Below are 20,705 nucleotides of genomic sequence, written 5' to 3' on the forward strand. Positions count from 1 at the left end.
AAAAGTTCTTTTAAAATGTTTCCTTCAAAGCAGACACTCTCTTGTCTGTTTTTATTCATCTGAAATGCCTCGTGGCCTGTGGGCCCTCCCTCTGGCATTTGTGCCCCACATTTAGCTTTTTCTAAAATATTTCAACCACATGGACTGTTACACACTTTAGGACTTAATTGCCTCCTAATTAATTTCCTAATACTAGTTTTGTTTCCTTGGTGTAACCCCTTGAATAAAATCCATGCCTCTACTGAATTCTGTAAAGATGGACATACATAGAAAGATTCTAGTTTTATTGCCCTCTGTATCCTGTACTGCTGTTGGTATTTTCTAACTTCCAAATACCCTGGTCAATAGCTAAAAGAGCTCTAGCTTTAAAATGTGTAAGTATGAAAGAAATTCTGAAGCCTGAGACACTGTCACTTCTCTTCCTTGGACAATGCCTTATTGCCCCTGGCACATCTGTGAGACACCAGTGTGCTTTGCTCATGAAACTTTGTTAATTGAGGAAGCCATAAAGTGCTGTTTGCTCTGCATTCCAGTTCCCTGACAGGAAACCCTGTGTCCTCAGGCAAGAGCCTTACACCAGAGCTGAGAGTATAAGTATAAATCAGCCGACCAGTGCAAAGTATTAACACGGTGTATACCATAGTTATCATCTAGGAGGTGTTAGGTAATACGGTCATACAAAGGTAAAGTAATCAACAGATACAGATCAATGTCAAGGAGGATATACTTTAAAAGATTTCCCTGCTAGGAGCTGTAGAAATGGCTTAGTGGTTAAGTACTGTTCTTCCAGAGGACCAAAGTTTAATTCTCAGTGCCCATGTCTAGTGACTCACAACTACCTGTAACTCCAGCTTCAGGGCATCTGATGCCTCTGGTTTCTGATGGCCTAGCACAACCACACAGAGACCAACATGCATACACATTATTCAAAAGAGCAAAATAAATATGCTTTTTAAAGACACTCTTCCAAGAGATTATGTATGGAACCTGGCCATAAACTGGTTCTGAGGCCTCGTGACCAAAGCACATGAGAGTCATTACTGCTGTGCACATTGGTATTTAAATTGCCTTTGAGGATGGGGCATTTTGAATACATTGGTATAAAATTCATTTTTATGGCCTCATGGGAAAACACAGTGTGTGTAGAATATAGTGTTGCCAAGTCTTGACATTAAACACATTCAGTTTTCATTGACACTCATAAAACCTGCTTTAAGATAGGCAGAAAGCAAAATGTAAGATTCATGATGCTCTCAAATGTTGCATGAGGTTTTGTGAAACTCACTCTGTTTTCACTTTTGATCCAAAGTATATAAATGTGATACATCTAGTGTTTTTTTTCTATCCACTTTTGTTTATATATGAAATTGAGAAATTTTCTCCAGCTCTCCCACAAACATTTCCATCCTCACCCTCCAGCATGGCTGCCTAGTTTCAGGTCATTACCATCTTACTAGGTATGAAGCCCTGTGCTGGGTGCTGGGTTCTTGAGGGCATCAGTGGGCTCTGCTTGCAGATAAATCCATCCCCTTTCACCTGTCGCTGCTCCATGGTGTACCACAAGTTCTGTGGTGGGTGGGGCCATTTCTTGTCATTTGTCAGATGAAACAGGCTCTGAAACACATAGTAAGATAATGCTGAATGGATGCACCAAAGAAATTCTGGAGTGATACACCTGGGCATATGTGGAGACATGGGCCCCTAACAATAACTGCTGTGTTTATAGTCTCCTCCTCCTTGCTGTTATTTTGGAAAGTCTGTTGGTGGTGGCTCTAACTCTGGCAGGCTCGATATTCACCTCTGTTTTCTTTTCCTCATGGACCTACAGCTTTTCCAGTATGCCTTACAGTTAGTTATGTCTGGCCATTACAAAATGAAATATTATCCCTCAACCCAGTCCATAAGACTTCCTGCATGCAACCACCTCTCTTTCCTTGGATGCTGAAAGCTGGGGAGATGTGGCACTGAAGAGGGCAGTCTGCAGCTAGGTCTGGGAATGCCTGGGGTCAGAGCTGCTGAACCTCGGGTCTCCTGCCCACTGGACTCCATGTGAGCAGGAATCTTACTCAGCAAAGCTGGGAGGCTGAGGCTTGTTATACCAGTCAGTAACTTAACCGTTGCTGGTACCTTCTACTGCCTGCCCAGTAGCAGCCTTTCTCAGGGAGAGCATTCTCCTACAGAGGCTCAGCAGAGTGAGCTTTCAGAAGCTCTTCTGCTCCCACATTAGAGGCATGCTGGACTAAGGGAATCCCATGCTTTGGCTTGTCTGTGGGAAAGGTCAGCCACAATGATGTTCTGAAGACGGGGCTAAGGAGGTTCTTAAGTCTTTTTCAGTGAGTGTGCACAGAAGGCAGAGTCAAGAAAGACGGAATGGTGCTGCTTCTCAGTTTTCTGTTAGTTCTCACCCCTCCCAGGCATTATGATTTGATTCCCCCAAGTCAAGCAGCACTGCCCAAACGCCTGCTTAAGAAGGGACCCTAGCTCATCCATTCCATTTATTGCAGTAGAACACTATTATGGGCCAGGAGAGAACTATTTTGAAATAGATGTTTTAGAATATTGTAAGGATTCCTTGGGCATATGGCAACTTTGGAACATGCATGTCATGCCAGCTCCTTAGGAACAAAGTGATACTAGTTTCTTAACAAGATAGCTCTTTGGTCATGTTTCATATTATCAGCAAAACTTTACAAATCAGTTTAACTTACATCAATCCTCGAATAGTTATTTTGAAGACATACCATGTAGCATTTACACACTAAGATACCTTAGATTCAGATCCTTTCCACTGCCCTATTGTTCCTCTGACCTTGAACAAGGCTGATCTCTATGGCCAACTTCCCTTTTGGAAAATGTGGAAAATTAGTTCCTGTGGTTTGAAGGAATAAATGGAAGTCTATGTAAAACACCTTACTTCCTTGTAGTGAAAGCTGCTGTAACAGTATTACTAATGGAATCCTTACCTCCTGCTCAGTACAGTGTAAATAGTATGAAAGCTCATCCTGACCAACCCCAGTAGAGCTAGGGAGGGCTGAGACACTTGTGTACCTGTTTGGTCTTTGGGAGTCATTCATTGTCACTCAGCATATTTATCAAACATCCACTGTGTGATTTGGAGATAATTACTATGAAGTGACATCATTACATTTATGACAAATAGCCGAAGAAGGGTGAACATTAAGCTTTAGCAGAGTCTGTCTGGCTGCCCTTGTCACTACCACTACCTGGAGAACAACATCTTTTATTTAATATAATGACATAGTTATATGATTTTTAGGGATTTAAAATTTTGTAACCCTTGTAGACAGAAGGCTCAGTGGTTAGGAGCATTTGTTAGTTAATACCAGCCAATAAATTCTAAAAGTAATTTAAGTATCTGACTGAAGTTATACTTCTGGGAAATGCTTTAATATCCTCAAATAAAACAAAATATCAGAAAACACCAATTTGAAGGGGGATGGTAAGGGGATGGGGTAAATGGAGAGAGGGAGAGGTGGGAGCAGGAAACAGAGAGAAGTGTGTATGTCATCACTCAAATATTTTTGTGTGTAACCAAGCCCTTATACATAGGATAATTCAAAACTTATATTTTGTCCAAAATCACAACCAAAAATAAATTATGTTGTGGTCACATACATAGCCAGGCCTATTACCTACCTCTACTTATAATCGCTGCACATGATGACTTAGACATAGTCACCAATAAAGTTAACCTACAACCATTTGATATGGTTTTGGATCAATGAAAAACATTTCTTAAAGATGAATCAGTTTGCATTCTACTATTGAATCTAATTAGTTTTGTTTCTCAGTATACTTCTGAATTTTATTCTATTGTTACTCATGAGAATAATATAGATATCTGAAAAAGAAGTCAACACCATTTTACTAACATAAATGAAAACATCCCCACTGTACAGTGCTACTGTGTCAACAATCATAACTGAGACCCTGTCTAGGCATTATTTAATTCCGAAAAGACTGACAGTATCTACAGTACTGCAGTTGTTTATCCAGACAAAGCAAATACTTTTTTAAACGTCTGTGGAAATTAAGTGTACATACTATCAATAACTATTCAGTCTATATTTCTAATTAAAAAATAACTTGGATGTATTCAAGGATGTAGCTCAGTGGTAACTAACACTTACCTAGTGTTGTAAGAAGGCTGGACTTAACCTATGCACCATCAAAATCAGAGCAAAACAAAAAACAAACAAAAACCTTTCACAAACCTGATTCCTTGAAATGATGACTGAAGCATACATGAGAAACAGGAAAATGATTTTAACATTTCTAAGTTATAATCCAACATACATAGTAAAAATAGAGTTTATCTCTTTCTTTATCTCTTTCTGGCTCTCCTTAAGCTCGGTCAGCCCATGTGACTTTTTATTGCATGCCACACATTGTGAATTAGGATTCACCATTTCAGTGCTGGATGCATTTGTATTTCTGTAAATACAGATTTCTTTCTGAAATATGGCTAAGTTACTAGGACTGTACAGTCCTGCTGGCTTTTACTTTTAAGGTTGCTGGGGAGAGGCCAATTCATTACCTTACAAAACCCTCTACTGTTCCTTCTTCTAATCCCAGGGCCAAGCAGAGGACTCAACATCTCTCCAAAGATACATAAATGGCCAATAAACACCTGAGGTTGCTCTGCATTGCTGGCCAGTCAGAGCACAGCGGGGCACTGATTAGGACTGCTAGTATTGGAAGGCATTTTTTAAAAGCTCTGGTTAGGAGGCAGAGAAGACAGAGAAGCTGGTGAACTTGTGGGTTTCTGGGGGTGGGGGGAGAGGGGTGTTGATGGCACAGCTGCTGTAGGAAACTGCTGTTCTTCTAAACGTTAAACACAATGAGTTCCACCTGAACTGGCCAGTCCGATTCTAGCTATATAAACACCAGTGTACACATATATACTTGAAGACACTTAAATACCAACATTTAAGCAATATTCATTATAATCAAAAGGTGCAAACAACTCAGATGCCATCAACAGGACAGACATTCTTTTTATATTAATTTTTGGTTTGATAATTACACACATGTATATAGCATATTCTGATTATGCTCTCTACCCTGTGCCCTCTCACCCCCTCCTATCACGGCCAAACCCTCCAAACCTCATCTCTACCAGTCTATTTTCCCGGGTTCATGACTTTTGGTTTGGTTTTGTGACACACTGGATTTACTCAGAGCCATTTGTGTGCCATTGGAGCCGGGAGGGATCATCTGTGGGTGCAAAGATGCAGGCAAGGATTCCCTCTACCAGGAGCAGACATTCAGGAATAAGAGGTGGGACCCCCTGAGCCCTTCCCCTTCTATTCCTGATGTTGGGGGCTCATTCCTGTGCAGTACCATTGTAGTCCTAGCAGCTGTGAGTTCATGCTCACCATAGCTGTGTCTCGTCCAGAAGATATCGTCTGCAGCCCTGCTCCCTGTCACCTGGCTCTACATTTTGTCTCCCCCCTTGTTTGCAGTGTTCCTGAGCCTTAGCAGGGGTGGTATAAATGTCTTCTTTGGGGCTTATTACCTACTTTCTATAGCCATAGTCTGGAAAGAGGGTTCTCTGATTAAGGATGATAGTAGCATTTCTCTTTGGGTATAAACATAAATATGTATTGAGGCAGCTTGACACTGTCAGTTTAGCTTAGCAATAGTGTTCAGTTGCCTCCCAGGATCTAGAATCTTCCCAACCATGTGGTTTTTTGTTTGTTTTATCATGTTTATAGCACCAGGCTCCCCTTGTGAATCAAGCCTCAAATCCAAACCAAGAGCAGTTGGTTACCCTCATAATAGTAATACCATTGTTGCACAAGTGGGCACACCATCTTGCTTGAAAGATTAGACTTATAGGTCATAGAGTTCACAGATGAGTACAGCTGTTGATATGTTCACCCTTAGCAGCTTGTGTAGCACTTCCTGGGACCTGAAAAGGCATGGAGGAGGTTTTCAGCTCCATCCCAGCTTGATTTCTCTATTCATGCATCCAAGGTGTGTGGTGAAGGATGGGGGATGCTGAGCACCAGCTACAATGTGGATAAACCTTAGAGACTTATGCTAAGTGAAACAAGTCAGATACAAAAAGGAGAAATACTGTTCATGAGACTGAATATTCACATCCATGGGGATGGAAAGAACTGTGCTTGCTAGGGAATGGCCAGAGGGGTGAAGGGTGTGATGTTTTTGTTTAAGATGATAAAAAGATATGGAGAACAGTGATGTATATATGACACCATGAGTGTACCTAATGCTACTGAACTGTATGTCTAAAAACAGTTAAAATGATCCTCAAAAAATCATTAGAGTTACTGGCACCCATCCTTCAATGCACCCTCATTCACTTACTTTGCCAGCTGGCCTCCAAGGACAGTCTCTTAGGTGATCCTTTCTTCCTGGTCTCTGTGGGACTTCCACTTGTGGCACCAGGGCTACATTCTGTTCTATGAATGGGGTGAAGGCCTAGAGATTGAAATAAGAAACAAGACAGTGGGTCATTCATTCAACGGCTATGTCGGAATGCCCAATGCCATTTATTGAGGGAATGGGGTGAGCTTATATACTTACTGATTTACAGCACAGTGGACAATAACAGGATTTTCGGGCTTAGCTCCTCCCCACCAGGTGTGTGTTAGCAAAACAGGAAGAGTACCAATGACAACTCTGGGGGGGTGGCAAGGAAACCAGAAGAGTACCAACAACAACTCTGGGGCAAGATGTTCTGGCCAATAGCTTCAGGCTTACTCAAGGTGCCTCAGGGATCCATGCAGAGCCCTACAGGTCCCCCTTTCTTTAAATATAAACTAACACCTGTCTTAGGTGGCAGAGGACATCAGCATAATTCACCTAGGCCTGTAACCTTCCTGTCTTAGGTTGGATATTTGCCTCCTTCTGCCTTACCTATCTCTGGTGATTAGTTTGTCTTAAGTTCAGTTAAGTTGGGCAGAGGCGTTTTCTCTTGAGCCAAAGACAGTAGAATCTGTCTTGTTTCAAAGTTGGCCTGGGCCTGTCTAATCCTGTGGTGGCTTAGGCAGATCAGGCAGATAGCACCAAAGGTAATGGCTATGAGCCCCATTGAGAAAGAGCTTGGCCATTCTCTAATTAATCTGCCCTCAAGTTAAAGTCCTTGTAAAAGGTCTTCTGCACTGGCAGGTGGTACTTGGGTTTCATTGATGTTAATGATCTGCATGGCTAAAGCATGTGTATAATTTAAAAACTGATCACTCCAGGACCCCTGGAGAAAAATACTACAACTGATGCATTCTTAGCTTTAGTGGGTATTAACACAGATATGTGTGAAAGAGAGAACAAGAAGCCATATGAGCCTCTCACAATAATCCAATTGTTCCTATAGGAGGCTAGTTTGTAGATTTAGTTTTAAAATGCAATTTGTACTAGATAATCAAATGTGTTTTGGATGGCTAAGGCTTCAGCCAGTTCACCTGATAGTTGATCCACTGTGCTTGCAGTATTTACAGATTGGGAGAGGGCTATGGTAGAAACTGTTGCTGCAGTGGCAGAGGTGGCACTGGCAGCCGTGATCCTGGAATATCCTTTCCACTATGTCGCACAAGTTGGCCATCTGTAGGGGAGGTCTCCGGCATAGGTACCACCTGGGGTACATGGCCCACGCCAGCTGGTACTTCATATGTCCAGGAGCTAACCAGTCAGCAGACCTACTGAGAACAATTGAGACTTCCTCCAAAATTAGTAGCATTAGTTACAACAAAAAAGAAGGAAGCCAGAACACAAGTGCCTGAAATGAAGGTGAAATTCTTATCCTTTGGACCAAAGTGTAATTTTATAGCTGCTTTATCCAAATTATAATTAGTGGTCAGGAAAAGGGGCCACACAGGGCTACTCAGATCCACAGGCATCAGAATGATGGGTGGATTCTTGATGAAGGCCCATCGGACCTTCTTGATGGCTGCTACAATCATGGTCCCTCCCCATATGGCAAACCAGATGCTCAGGTACCCAAACAGGGTTATCCCCATCTTCTGGAAAGACACAAACAACCCTCAGACCCACACTAGAACTGAGTCAGGGCCACACCATTGTCCAGTAGTGACATTCTTCCACATAACTGAGCCATAGTCAGATGACTGAGGGCACCAATGTCTGTTGGCCGCAGATCAAGCAGCACCATCAATAGTTAAAATTTTTTAATGTAAAGGGCAAGTGAAATGTGATAATGAGGAGACCTTGTAAATTACCCCTATTTTGTTTTATGGAGATATGCTTTAACTGTGCGATGTGCATGCTCCACCATGGCCTGACCTTGAGGATTATAAGGGATGCCAGTCTTATGCGAGTTAAAAAAAATTTTTGCAAAAAGAGTTGAAACCTTGATTAGTATAAGCAGGGCCATACTAGATCTCCCAATTTATATTTCCCAATAATTTTTGAAAATCATTAAGTGTGGTCAGTCTATCCAGCCTTAAAGTAATCTTTTGAGGACAGATATCAGAATATAACAATTGATGACCCAGGTATTGATAGGGAAATTCTTGTTGTACCTTTTCTGGGGCTATTCTTAAGCAGCTAGTTGAAGATTATGTTGCAATTCCCCCAAAACTTCATTTACTTCCTTAGAATCTGGGCCAGCTAAAAGAATATCATCCATATAATGTATAATATACAAGGATTGAAATTTCTCCCTAGTGGGGGCAATGGCCAAAGATACATAAACTTGACAAATAGTGGGACTATTGGCCATTCTTTGAGGAAATACCACACATTGATATCTCTTATAGAGCTTTATTAAATTAACAGAAGGAATGCCACATGCATATCACTCACTATCCTGAGAATGCAAGGGAATGGTGAAAAAGCAATCTTTTAGGTCTATAACTAATAAAAGATAGCCTTGAGGAGTACTTACAGAAGGTAAGCCAGGTTGTGCGGCTCTCATAATTTGCATACAATCATTAACAGCTCAGAGATCTTGTTGAAGTCTCCATTTTCCAGAATTTTTCTTTATAACATTTCTTTATAACATGGTGTATTCCATGGGGAATGAAAGGAACAATATGTTCTGCCTCTAATTGTTCCTGTACAAGTTGATGTCAGCCTGTAATTTCTCAATAGATAAGGGCCATTGCTCCACCCAGACTGGGTTATCAGTTTTCCAGATAATAGGAATGGGAACAGGCTGCTCAGCAATAGCTTCTAAGGAAAATTTCCCAACCCAGGGCGATCTACAGCTCTTTTTATAATTACATGTTTTGGATGCAACAGACTGAGGGGCACCTTGGAGGAACTTACCCAGTTCTCTTCCTTGTACATAACCTTGGTCAGCCAGCATGTTTTTAACAGGCTCAATAGTAAGGACTGCTCCAATGGCCTGAAGCATATCACTTCCCCAAAGATTAACAGGGATATGATGTAACATAAAGGGTTGAAAAAGGCCTGTATGTCCTTCATCATCTGACCATTTAAGAAGCTGAAGCTGAGTGCTACATTCTGGAGCCACAGCAATATCCACTCCCTGTAAATGAGTGGAGACCGGCTGAAGAGGTCATCTTGGGGGCTTTTTTTTTTTTTTTTTTTTTTTTTTTTTGCTATTACTGAGGAGTCAGCTCCAGTGTCTACAAGTCCAGAACATTGTCTACCTTGTATGGTAAGAGTGAGCATGGGGCTGTTCAAGACTTGATACCCAAAAGGCCCCATGGAGCCTGTGGACCCAAAACCAGCAAATCCCCTGGTGTTCTTTAAAAAGGGATTGTTGGTTTTGAACATAGAGAGAAGAACCTATTGTGTTATCTGAGTGTCCTGTGGTATCATTACTACCCCCATTTCTCTCCTAACCATTTTTATTTCTCCTTGAAAATCTGAATCTATTACTTCTGGAATGACTTTAATTACTTTCAACAGGGCAACTGCAGCCTAACAATAGCCCTATTGCTCCTGGGAGAAGAGGCCCCAAAAGTCCGGTGCTTAAAGCTTGAGTGCCCATTTGTAGTGCTAATATTGCTCAGGTGTCAGAACAGAGGTCCAATTCTGAGCTTCCTGGGGTACCTCTGATAAGGTCCTGGACAGAAAGTGGTTTCTCTGAGGGATCATCTGTATTGGGCAAGTTACAGGTGTATCCATTGCCCTACACTCCTGGGCTGGAGGGGCCTGAGGCTGGTCCTACTTCCTGTTTCCTGGAGCCAGTAAGGGATTACCAAGGGCATCTGTTTTAGATCTACATTCCTTGCTCCATTGGTGACCCTTATGGCAATGGGGGCAAAGCCCCGGCCCAGGACTTGATTGCATTGTTGCACTATGGGGGCAGTTCCTTTTGAAATGTCCTGGTTGTCCACATCCAAAGCAAGTCTTTGGCCTGGCTCCTCCATTGTTCCCACCTCCTCTCATGACTGAAGCTATAACCTTCCCCATAATGTGATGACCATCTATGTCCCAACATGTGCGTATATAATCATTAAGACTTTTAGCCTTATGGGGACATAGAGGCTCTTTACAATACTTGTTTGCATTTTCAATTGCCAAATGTTTAATTATGGGCATGGCATTTTCAACATAACCAAAAATGCAACCAGCCAGCTGTAGGAGGCAGTCTGCAAATTCTGAATAGGGCTCAGACAGTCCCTGTAATATCTTAGATAGCCGATCTCCTGCGGCCTTATTAGGCAGGGTTTTCCAAGCTCTAGTAGCAGCAAGAGCAATTTGTGCATAGACTGCTGGGCCAAAAAGAATTTGAGCTGCAAGGGTAGCATATTGCCCAGCACCCGTGAGCATATCTAAATTCCTAGCAGGGTATTGGGCAGTGTCTTTGCAATATTCTTGAAATTTGCCTCTCCAGAGCAAGCACCCCCACTCAGCGTGGCTCTACAGAGCTGCTTCCAATCACTAGGGGTGCAATTTAATTCTGGGAAAGACTAAAAAATTGCCTGAGTGAAAGGAGTGTGGGGCTGTTTTATATCCTTGAAATTTAGTGGGTTGTGCTCCCTGATCCTGTTATCCTAAAGATCCACCGTCTCAATCACAGGAAAAGCTTGTCTTTCTTTTCCTAATGCTTCTACCTTGGTTATTAAATCTTTGACCTCCACCTCTATCCCTCGAGGTGCAGCAGCCCTACTAAAGTGATCACAAAAGGGGTTGTGCCTCGGTGGACAGCATTTGCGCTCATCAGCTTCAGAAATTCTGTTTTAATTGTTCAATTTCTGCTTCCAAAGTATCTTCTTCATTAGTTACAGTAGGACTATCATCTCCTAGTTGAGATCCCTCTTGTTCCCTGATTTTACAGATTCTAAATCTTGTACTTCCTCAAAAGTCCTATTCATCTCTGCCATTTGTTCTTTTACCTTAATATTGTTGCTCAGGAGCGTATCTTTAACTAGTCACCAAAGGGAAAGGGTGGCAATAGGGAAATTATCAGGCATCTCTTCTTTATAAGCCTTTTGGAGATCTCTTTTTACCTGTTTCCAGTTGGGGGTGTTGAAGCCTCCAGAGTGTATAAACCAGAGACTATGTTTCTCTAATATGGCAATGAATTCTTTAGCTGTCTTAGTTTTAATCTGGGTTCCCTGTCTTTTCAATAGGGCCACTAATTGCCCACTGAGAATTTCCTTAGAGTTACTGGCACCCATCCTTCATTGCACCCTCATTCACTTACTTTGCCAGCTGGCCTCCAAGGGTGATCTCTTAGGTGATCCTTTCTTCCCGGTCTCAGTGGGACTTCCACTTGTAGCACTATGATCTGTTTCATTAATCAGGGGAAGGCCTAGAGATTGAAATAATTGACAAGACAGCGGGTCATTCGTTCAATGGCAATATGGGAATGCCAAATGCGTTTATTGAGGGGATGGAGTGGGTTTATATACTGACTTACAGCACAGAGGAAAATAACAGGATTTTCAGGTTTAGCTCCTCCCCAATGATGGGAGATGCCATTATGTATATATGTTTCTCATACTGGTTAATAATAAAGAACTGTTGGCCAATAGGAAAGGAAGATAGGAGGGACTAGGAGACAAGGAGGAAATAGGAAGTAGTTAGGAGGAGTCAAGATGGAGAGTCTGAAGAAAGCAGTATGCCGCCGGCTCCCCGCTAAGAGAAATACATAGATCAGCAGAAATGGGTTAATAATTAAGGCAGAGCTAGCCGATAAGAAACAAGTAACAGGGCCAACAGCATTGTATCAAATACAGAGTCTCTGTGTGTTATTTGGGGCTGGCGCAGCGGCAGGACAAGACCAAGCGGCAGGCAGAAAAACCGTACTCGTTACAGATGGCGTCGTTACACCCCACCATATGTGTGTTAGCAAAACAAATCTGGGGGGGGGAGCAAGAAAACAGGAAGAGTACCAACAACAACTCTGGGGCAAGATGTTCTGGCCAACAGCCTCAGGCTTGCCCAAGGTACCTCGGGGGTCCATGCAGGGCCCTACATTTATGCTTGCATGAAATTCTCAAAGCATAAAAATATTATATTTAAATTGCTTAAATGATACATTTGTTATGTAAGTTTTATTACAAAATATGTATATGTGTTTACACATATGCATAGTGTATCTGTATAATAATAGGACCCTGGTTTAATAACTCATTCACATTCCAAAAAAGTGTGATTGAAGGGATGCTGAGCAGACACTCACTGCCACTCCTCTTCTTCTGTAGGAGTCACACATGCAGCCATCTGGGCAGCGTGCATCTCTTACCTCAGTGCAGCTGTTCCCCCCGAGCTGAGGACCTCTGCCCAGGGCATTCTGCAAGGCCTTCATCTGGGTCTGGGGAGAGGCTGCGGTGCCATGATCGGAGGCGTGTTAGTCAATTACTTTGGTAAGAATAACTTTTCTTTTGTTCCTTTGAGGAAAAAAGGTTTTTTTTTGTTGTTGTTGTTTTTTTCTTTTTGCCATCCCAGAATTCAACTTTTGGTTGAGTCAGACCCTGTACCTGCTGCCAATGATAAAAAAGAAACAGAATCCGTAGTTACTCAAGAAAGCTTAACTATTCACCGACACACACAATCTGTATGTCACGGTCACCGGCCTTCTTATTGGAAATCTGAGGGCCTGGACAGAAGTCCAATTACTCTGCTCCCACCGTTTGACTGCTCGGTCTTCCTTGCAAGGGCCCAGGGCTGTGGGACTTTATAGCACTGTTTAAATTCTGCTATTCATTAACAGGTTGGTAAGCAGTCCTCATGAAGACAGTACCACTGGGTAACATGTGGGGATGGAAGTTACTCAGGAATAGTCCTTCATTGAGCGGAACCAGCACCGGGGGCCCTGGCGCCACCCTCTGTTCGCCCAGTAACAGAAGGGCACTGACTCTGCTCAGTGAGGCTGTGCTTCCTTTGCCCTTCACGTTAGACTGTTAAAGGTGGGAGGTTGTTGCATTTCCTGGAATCACCAGGCCTGCTCTGCTTATTTTCAAGGGGCTGCTGCAACCTTCCGAGGGATTGGCATGGCCTGCCTAGTGACCCTCCTGCTGTTTGCGCTGATCCAGTGGCTGGCAGTGCCGGATGAGGAAGAAGGTGAATGTGTCTTCTTTCCTTTCTTTTTCTGGGGGCTAGGGTGGAGGATTACCGGTTTGAAACTGGCCTCCTATGTGCAACCCAGACTGGCCTTGAGTCTGCAATCCTGTCTCAGTCTCCAAGTGCTGGGATTACAGGTGTGGCCCAGCCTTGGCTCTGTTCTTTCTTAGTTACCTGAGAGCCCTGTCTGTACTGTGAACACTGGCCTGCAGGAGACACAGTCTCAGTGGTGTCCTAGTGAACTCATGGTAGAGCTGATGCCTCCTACGAGGAGGAGACTGGCTACTGAGCTTATTGGGACTTCCTTGGTTTTATTTTATGTAATAGTGCAAGATGCCATGGAAGCATGAGTTTCAATCCTCCCCGGAACTCTTGAGAAATTTCAGATTTAAGGCAAATGCATATAAGGCCATATGGTAATTTCCTACTAGGGGTAGGAGCGCTCTTAGTAATCTCTATGCCTTTACCTTCATTAAAAAATATGTCTGTTGATGCTTCTCCTGGAAGACATGCCTCTATTAAAAGGAAGGAGGGGCTGGTGAGATGGCTCAGCAGGTAAAGGAACCTGCTGCCATGCCTGAAAACCTGAGTTCAATCCCAGGGAACCACAGAGTGGTAGGAAAGAATCAACCGGCCTTCACATGTGTTCTATGGCACTCTTGTGCCTACAAATACCATACACACAAAATTAATCAATTTCTAAAAAAAATCAGTTTTTGACATCTTAGTTGTGAGGAAGGCTATATCAAATGTAGATGATGTGAACAAGTAGCATGAAGCTCTTGGTGAAAAGGTCAGCAATAGAATGCACATGTCCCTGATCATTCTGTGGCCCAGCACAGAGCTGGTCATCTTGGAGCCTCCATCCTTCCCGCAGCACTGGTCCAGTACAGAGCTGCTTATCTCAGAGCCTCCATCCTTCCAGCAGCACTGATCCAGCACAGAGCTGGTCATCTCGGAGCCTCCATCCTTCCAGCAGCACTGTCCAGCACAGAGCTGGTCATCTCGGAGCCTCCATCCTTCCAGCAGCACTGGCCTTGGGGCTCCTACTACTTCTAGTTAGAGAAAATGTTGCTTGTTATAGAACCTCAGAGGATGTTTCAGTCTCACTGAGCTTCTCAGGAGAAAGGCCAGTGGGGGTTCTCCTCATCCCTGGCCATGAGCACAGCATTCTAGGTGGGCACAGTGTCGGGGTCATTTTCTCTTCCCCTTTGTTTTAAATGTGTAGAAAACTCTGAAAAATAATTTTAACATTTTTTTTTCTCTCTAGACAAGACAATGCTGGCAGAAAGGATTCCTGTTCCCTCTAGTCCTGTTCCCATAGCAACCATCGACCTGGTACAGCAACAGACAGAAGATGTCATGCCACGCATTGAGTCCAGACTTCCGCCCAAGAAAACCAAGCACCAGGAAGAACAGGAAGATGTGAACAAACCAGCCTGGGGGGTCAGCTCTTCTCCCTGGGTGACCCTTGTGTACGCACTCTACCAGGTTAAAGAGATGATGCAGTTGACAAGAGATAGCCGTGCGTCTGAGATACAGCCTTTACAGGTAACCCTCTGCTGGCCGTGTACACTGTCACTCCTTCCTTGTTCATAGAAACACGGAAAGCCTGGTGGCAAACGCACATGCACAGAGGACTTTAGTCAGCAGGGGTAACTGTTACGTAAGTGCTCACCAGGTCCTTCCCACAGGGAAAGAGTTTGCTTTATGGGGCCCAGAAAGGCTTCACAGAAGAGTTGATGATATATATATATATATATATATATATATATATATATATATATATATATATATATTTATATATTTTTTTTTCTCACTCCAGCTTTGAATACTTCTCTTATGTTTCAATGGTAGAAAATACAATTTGCAAACAGAATATACAGCTCTTACTTTTGGAAGAACTTAAATCTCTGTAATTTCAAAATTCCCTGGGGATCATTACACATACCAACTGCTAAATTAACCCACCACCATCTGCCTGGCATGGCTGCTGACTCAGTAATGTGTGGTTCTGAGAGGCCTCACTAGAGATAAAGGCATGGTCTCTGTCTCTAAAGGGGCAGTCTCTCCTGAAAAAAGTCAAATGGTGTTGATGAAATCAGCAACTATATAACCAAAACTGCATCCTGACTTTGGAGAAGGAATGTCGCTTCTGCAAACAGTTTTGTCAAAGCAGTAGATCTACTACCCCCTTGTTCTATTAATCTCTATTTATAGTAGCTTAAAGGACCCAGAGGAGGGCAAGCAAGATGACTCAGTGGGTAAAGGCACCACCTGTCACTCTGCCTTATGATCCCTGGAATCCACATAGAGGAAGGGGAAACCAACGTCTATAAGTTGTCCTCAGACTTCCATACATATTATATGGCACACTTACAGACACTATACAAACAAACAGGCAAACAAGAAAGCAAACAAATAAATGTCATATTTAAAATTTGAACCAGAAATAAAAAAATAAAAGTGAAAATAAACAGTAATTGCTTTTTAAAAAAATCTGACAAACTACTGGTGACCAAAGAGATGGCTCAGCAGTTACCAGCAGGTAAGACTTTTGCTGCCCTTGTAAAGGACCAAAATTTGGTTCCCAGCATCCATGACAGGTGGCTCACAGCTGCGTATAACTCCAAGCTTCAAGGAATCTAGTGGCTTCCATGGATATGTGCACTCATGTGCAGGAACCCATATACCATCACACATGCATACACACAATTCAAAATAAAAACAAGTCTTCATATGAGAAAGAGCAAATTTTTCAACTACCTTAATTAATCTTGCCTTTAAAACTAACTGCGAAGTCTTCATGGTTTTACCAAAACTAACACCTCACTGATAGCCACAGCATGCCATTCTGTGCATAATCCTCCTAACCCAGGTGTCGAGCCAGGACTGGACACGAGGATGGAGGGACCCCTGGAGGCTCTATACCATAGAGCAGAAGGGTGGTACAGAGAAAGGATGCCCTGCTACTAAGAGGCAATGACCAGGACTCTATGAACTCATCTTCATTTTCACAGATGTCCAGTACCTATGTGGCATTAAAGTTGGCTTTTTTTCCCATCTGGCATGAGTTAAAGCCAGTAAGAACTAACAGGTATGGAATAATAGTATTATTATAAAGTAAGTGCATTTCAGAATCACAGGAGAAAGAACAAGTTTAATTTAACTATAGGAAACAGAAGGGGTGAGCATCACTTTCTAAAAATCACGTTCCCTGCCCGTGCAATCATGGTGGCATTTTACAAAACCGTACTTGCTGGTTGGCCTCATGCAGCATCTTCACATTCCCTGCCGTGTTTTACTTAACTTCTAGCACATACTTTGAAATTCCACGTGTAAGTTAGGACTCTATATCATGGGCATTCTTCACCTGGCTGTCTTTGGGTGAGGATCTTGTTTTCTCACTACTGGACAGTGTCTCCTGGCTCTTGACTATTGTGGTCTTCCCAGTGGCTAGCATTCAAGTATCCTATGGCCCGTGACTTGCCACAAAGCTGGGGTACTCAGTAAATATTTATGAATGTAAGTTGTTTGCCTGGCAGTGATAAGAACACTGATTTTTAAAAAAAATGTTCCTGTAGCCATAAGATATGTCTGCTTATAGTGTTTGTGTTTTTCATGCGGCTCTGGCAGTTGCACATAGGAAAGGAAAGGAAAGGTAAGACACCTACCCTATTTCTTCATGCATTGGTTCCTGAAGTGGGCTTTTCAAGAGATTGCCATACATTGGCTGTTTCTTACTTGAAAATATGTATAATGGGTTGGCTTTATTCTTTCTCACACACCATGGAACATCTGTTTTTTCCTTCCAGGGGACCAGTGAGAATCGGGAAAATCCTGCAGCTGGTGGAACCCAGCATGTGCCCCGTGAGAGTCACTCTGACCCACCTAGAAACCAGCCATTCCCTGACACAACAGCATCTCAAACACAATCCAGCCCTGCTTACCCCAGTGCTGCCTCACGTGTAGAGGAGAGTGGGGAGCAGCAGGCTCAGCCTACTGCTGAAGAACACTGAAGGGCTCCTGATCATCTCACACCCTGCATGGCACCAGGCACCTCAGCTAGGACACAGCCGGCCAAGCCTTCACCCTGGACGTACCTCCCCAAGGGGAGTACCACACTGCGTATGCTTCAAATTATCTAAAGTCATTCCTGTGAAACACACACACACACACACACACACACACACACACACACACACACACACACACACACACACAAAAGCTACAGTACTTGTTTGTTGGCAGGAAAAGGGAAACCTCCACGGTCATGTAGAGATGCAGAACAGTGTTGGGTGAGGACTTCCTGCTCTTGGTTGGTTAGGTCTGCACTAACTCCTTTGCCAGGGTGTAAGGACAGGAAGCAGAACTCACATACACCAAGTCAGGCGAATGAATGGGTCTCAAGGTGAACCATGACATCATCTCCCTCTTCTGATTATTTATTCTAAATATTGGGTTCTTAGTCCAAAGCGAGGTGAAAAGAGTATCTATAGATTTATTTGTCTTAAAGAAAGCATTTTAAATTTTAAGACATATTTAAAAGGGAACCAGATGGGTGTTAGTAGAACATATGCTTCTCTGTTGTTTAAAAGTTCAAAGTTTCACTGAACTTTGCACATCTCTAGCAAATATATTTTTATATGCATATGGTATATAGTGAAGTTAGTTCTTGGAGCAGCAAAGCTGTTACTGACTATTGCACACTAAGTTGAGCTTTAAAACACAGTTGTCTCAAGGGGCTGTGAGAATGAGCAAGAGCGAAAGCATGTTTCAAAGAATTCAGCCAAGTCATTATCCTAAGACTTGATGGACTAGGCTTTGCAGCACAGATCCTACTGCAACAGCCTGTCACTATTGGATGGGTTCCCCTCAGCCAATGGAATAAAACAACTCACGGGGTTCCTAAGCATTCCTTAAGGTAAGAAGTACTGTTTGCAAAGAGCAGGATAAGATTTAAGTGCCTGGGGAGAGACACAGTGTTTAAAAATTACATATTAAGTCTGTTTTTGAGGTAATAAATAGGAAGCCAGAAATGGGAATTTTGAGTACAAGAAAGACTGTCAAATGACTTAAATAAATCTTAGTACGTTCTTCTCCCGCAAACCGTAGTCACACAGTGGAACTTTTAACTTTGGGCTATAGCTATCTATACCTTTTACCACCACAGACACAGGAGTCTGGGTGACCCCACATAGAGCTTGCTCCTGGAAGGAAAGCAGAGGTTGTCTGGGAGACCTATGGAAGGGCAGTCATATTGTGGATAGACTTCGAAGGTGAACGAGAGAGCTGTTAGAAATGGGAGCTCACTGACCCTGAGCGGACAGGATCAGCTGGAATGTGGTGAATGGTGATGGCTTTCCCGTGACAGCTCTGCCTGCCCCTGCATCTGGGAGGAGACATTCTACCCCTGGATGTATAACTTCACCACAAAACACACCTTAAAATAATGGGAACAGTTAAGCAGAGGTTATTTTTGCACTTGAGCAGTACTGTACTGTCAATCACTATGACTCATTTTAAGTGACCTTTCAACTCAGATGTATTTATTATGCTCGAGTAGTTACAGCAGTGAAGTGGAGCCAGGCTGAGCCCCACCTGTGAATGTACAGCGTGTGGATTTGTAGCTGCATCTTGTGTTTACAGTCCTCATATATTCCTTTGAAAAGCCCTGCTGTTTTGGAAATGCACAGTGGACATGTTGGAATAAAAAGTAAATACCACTTTTAAATGTTTCCCAAATGAAAACCACATGAGCAAACAAGTGAAAATCCTCTGCTCTGTGATGAATGACACCAAATTCAACATGCCTTTGTTACAAAATGTTTACTGTGAGCGTTGATCCAACGATGCAGTCATTCCCAGCCTTTTGAGCTGACACCTTCATGAGTTGGTAGACTTTGTGACTTTTCCTCCCTGTCCTTAAAGTGCCATATACCACTTAAAAATATTAAAGTGACTTCGAATTAAACTTGATTTGGGAATTTTGTGACCCCTCTGGAGATCCCTGGAAATACTCAGGGGTGCCAAAGCCCAGGCTGGTAATCACTGCTGAATGACATGTCCAGTTCCCCTAGCCTGTGAGAACAGTATTACCCTAAAGTTCCAAGTGGACCCAAATTGGCTCACTGCTATTTACTAGACTATTCTTTAAAGCCTTAAGCAGAATAAGAATATATTCCAAAGGGCAGCACACCTGGAAATCCAGCCTCAGAGGACAGTGTCAATTTGCTACCCTGGTAACCCAGCTGTGGTGGCAGGAACTGGGCTTACGTTACTGGAACCATTGCTGAAGCAATAGGCCTCCCAGCATATAAGTTAAGTGGAGATCCTGCAGAAACCCATCCGTGGTTTGTCCTCAGCATCCCGAGCAAGAGCCTTGCCGAATAGAACTTCCAGAAAAAAAGCTGTAGACTCTGCTTTTGTTATCCTGGGAGTGTTAGGAGATGCCTGTGACTCTTTACCCTTGCCATGTGGCTAGTCTCTGAAGAATTGGATTTCTAATTTTAAACCTCTTCCTGTGGTACAAATTGCCATACTAGACAGCACACAGCACACAGAAAGTTTCAGGGCCCCTACTTCCCCAACTTCTGCAAGAATACTTGGACTCAAGTTACTCTGTGAAGATGAGGGCATGATTACGTGAGAAGACAATTACAGGAAAGGAAAATGGTGACTTCCTTCCAGAAATCCTTTGGCCTTTGGTGGACTGAGACAAGACACAGGTTACACTGAAGCTTTAAATCACCCATGTACTCTTTCTCCAAAGTTCTAAAAAAATCCTATACAATTGGGAGGCTGGAAAGTAAAGTGTCTTATGAGGACAGGGTTAGGGGGTTGAGGAAACTCTTCTCAAATAGAAGCTACAGCGTTTACACAGGAGCATCTGGCTTTTACACAAGGGAGTAACTCGACGTTGTCTGGGAAAGTGTGAGCCAGTGATGGTGAGCATCTTCCCAATTCCCACCTGGTCTGGGCAGCGATCACACTTGTCCCATCACAGATGGATGCAAGTCCCAGTTTTAACATGGCGACTCAGGTTAAGAGTGTGGGTTCTGGGGCCAGAAGTCTGGAGTGAAGTGTCAGTAACAATTTCCAGGCTTCAGGGCCTCCTCTGCAAAACTGAGTATTAAATGAGAGCTGTGACAGTACAGACCCAGGTAAATATGTCTCAGGAGGCAGAATGTGCCATTGTGTCAGTCTCCTGTCTTTAT

At 43.0% G+C, this 20,705-nt stretch overlaps 1 protein-coding gene across 2 annotated transcripts in view; it reads left to right on the forward strand.

Moving 5' to 3' along the window:
• Mfsd6 (major facilitator superfamily domain containing 6) overlaps nucleotides 1–19,462 on the forward strand; it is a 67,949-nt gene extending 48,487 nt beyond the window's left edge. Inside the window, exons 4-8 of one of the 2 annotated variants that reach the window (XM_051190134.1) lie at nucleotides 12,630–12,791; nucleotides 13,390–13,488; nucleotides 14,759–15,039; nucleotides 17,125–17,149; nucleotides 17,304–17,447. In XM_051190134.1, the coding sequence (XP_051046091.1) occupies nucleotides 12,630–12,791; nucleotides 13,390–13,488; nucleotides 14,759–15,039; nucleotides 17,125–17,149; nucleotides 17,304–17,314 (578 nt within the window). In that variant the 3' untranslated portion in view covers nucleotides 17,315–17,447. Of the gene's footprint in view, nucleotides 1–12,629; nucleotides 12,792–13,389; nucleotides 13,489–14,758; nucleotides 15,040–17,124; nucleotides 17,150–17,303 lie in introns of both variants that reach the window. The other variant, XM_051190133.1, reaches the window with a different exon arrangement.
• Nucleotides 19,463–20,705: the final 1,243 nt, after the last annotated feature.

This window comes from Phodopus roborovskii, unplaced genomic scaffold, assembly GCF_943737965.1.
Source record: "Phodopus roborovskii unplaced genomic scaffold, PHOROB, whole genome shotgun sequence".
Lineage (NCBI taxonomy): Eukaryota > Metazoa > Chordata > Mammalia > Rodentia > Cricetidae > Phodopus > Phodopus roborovskii.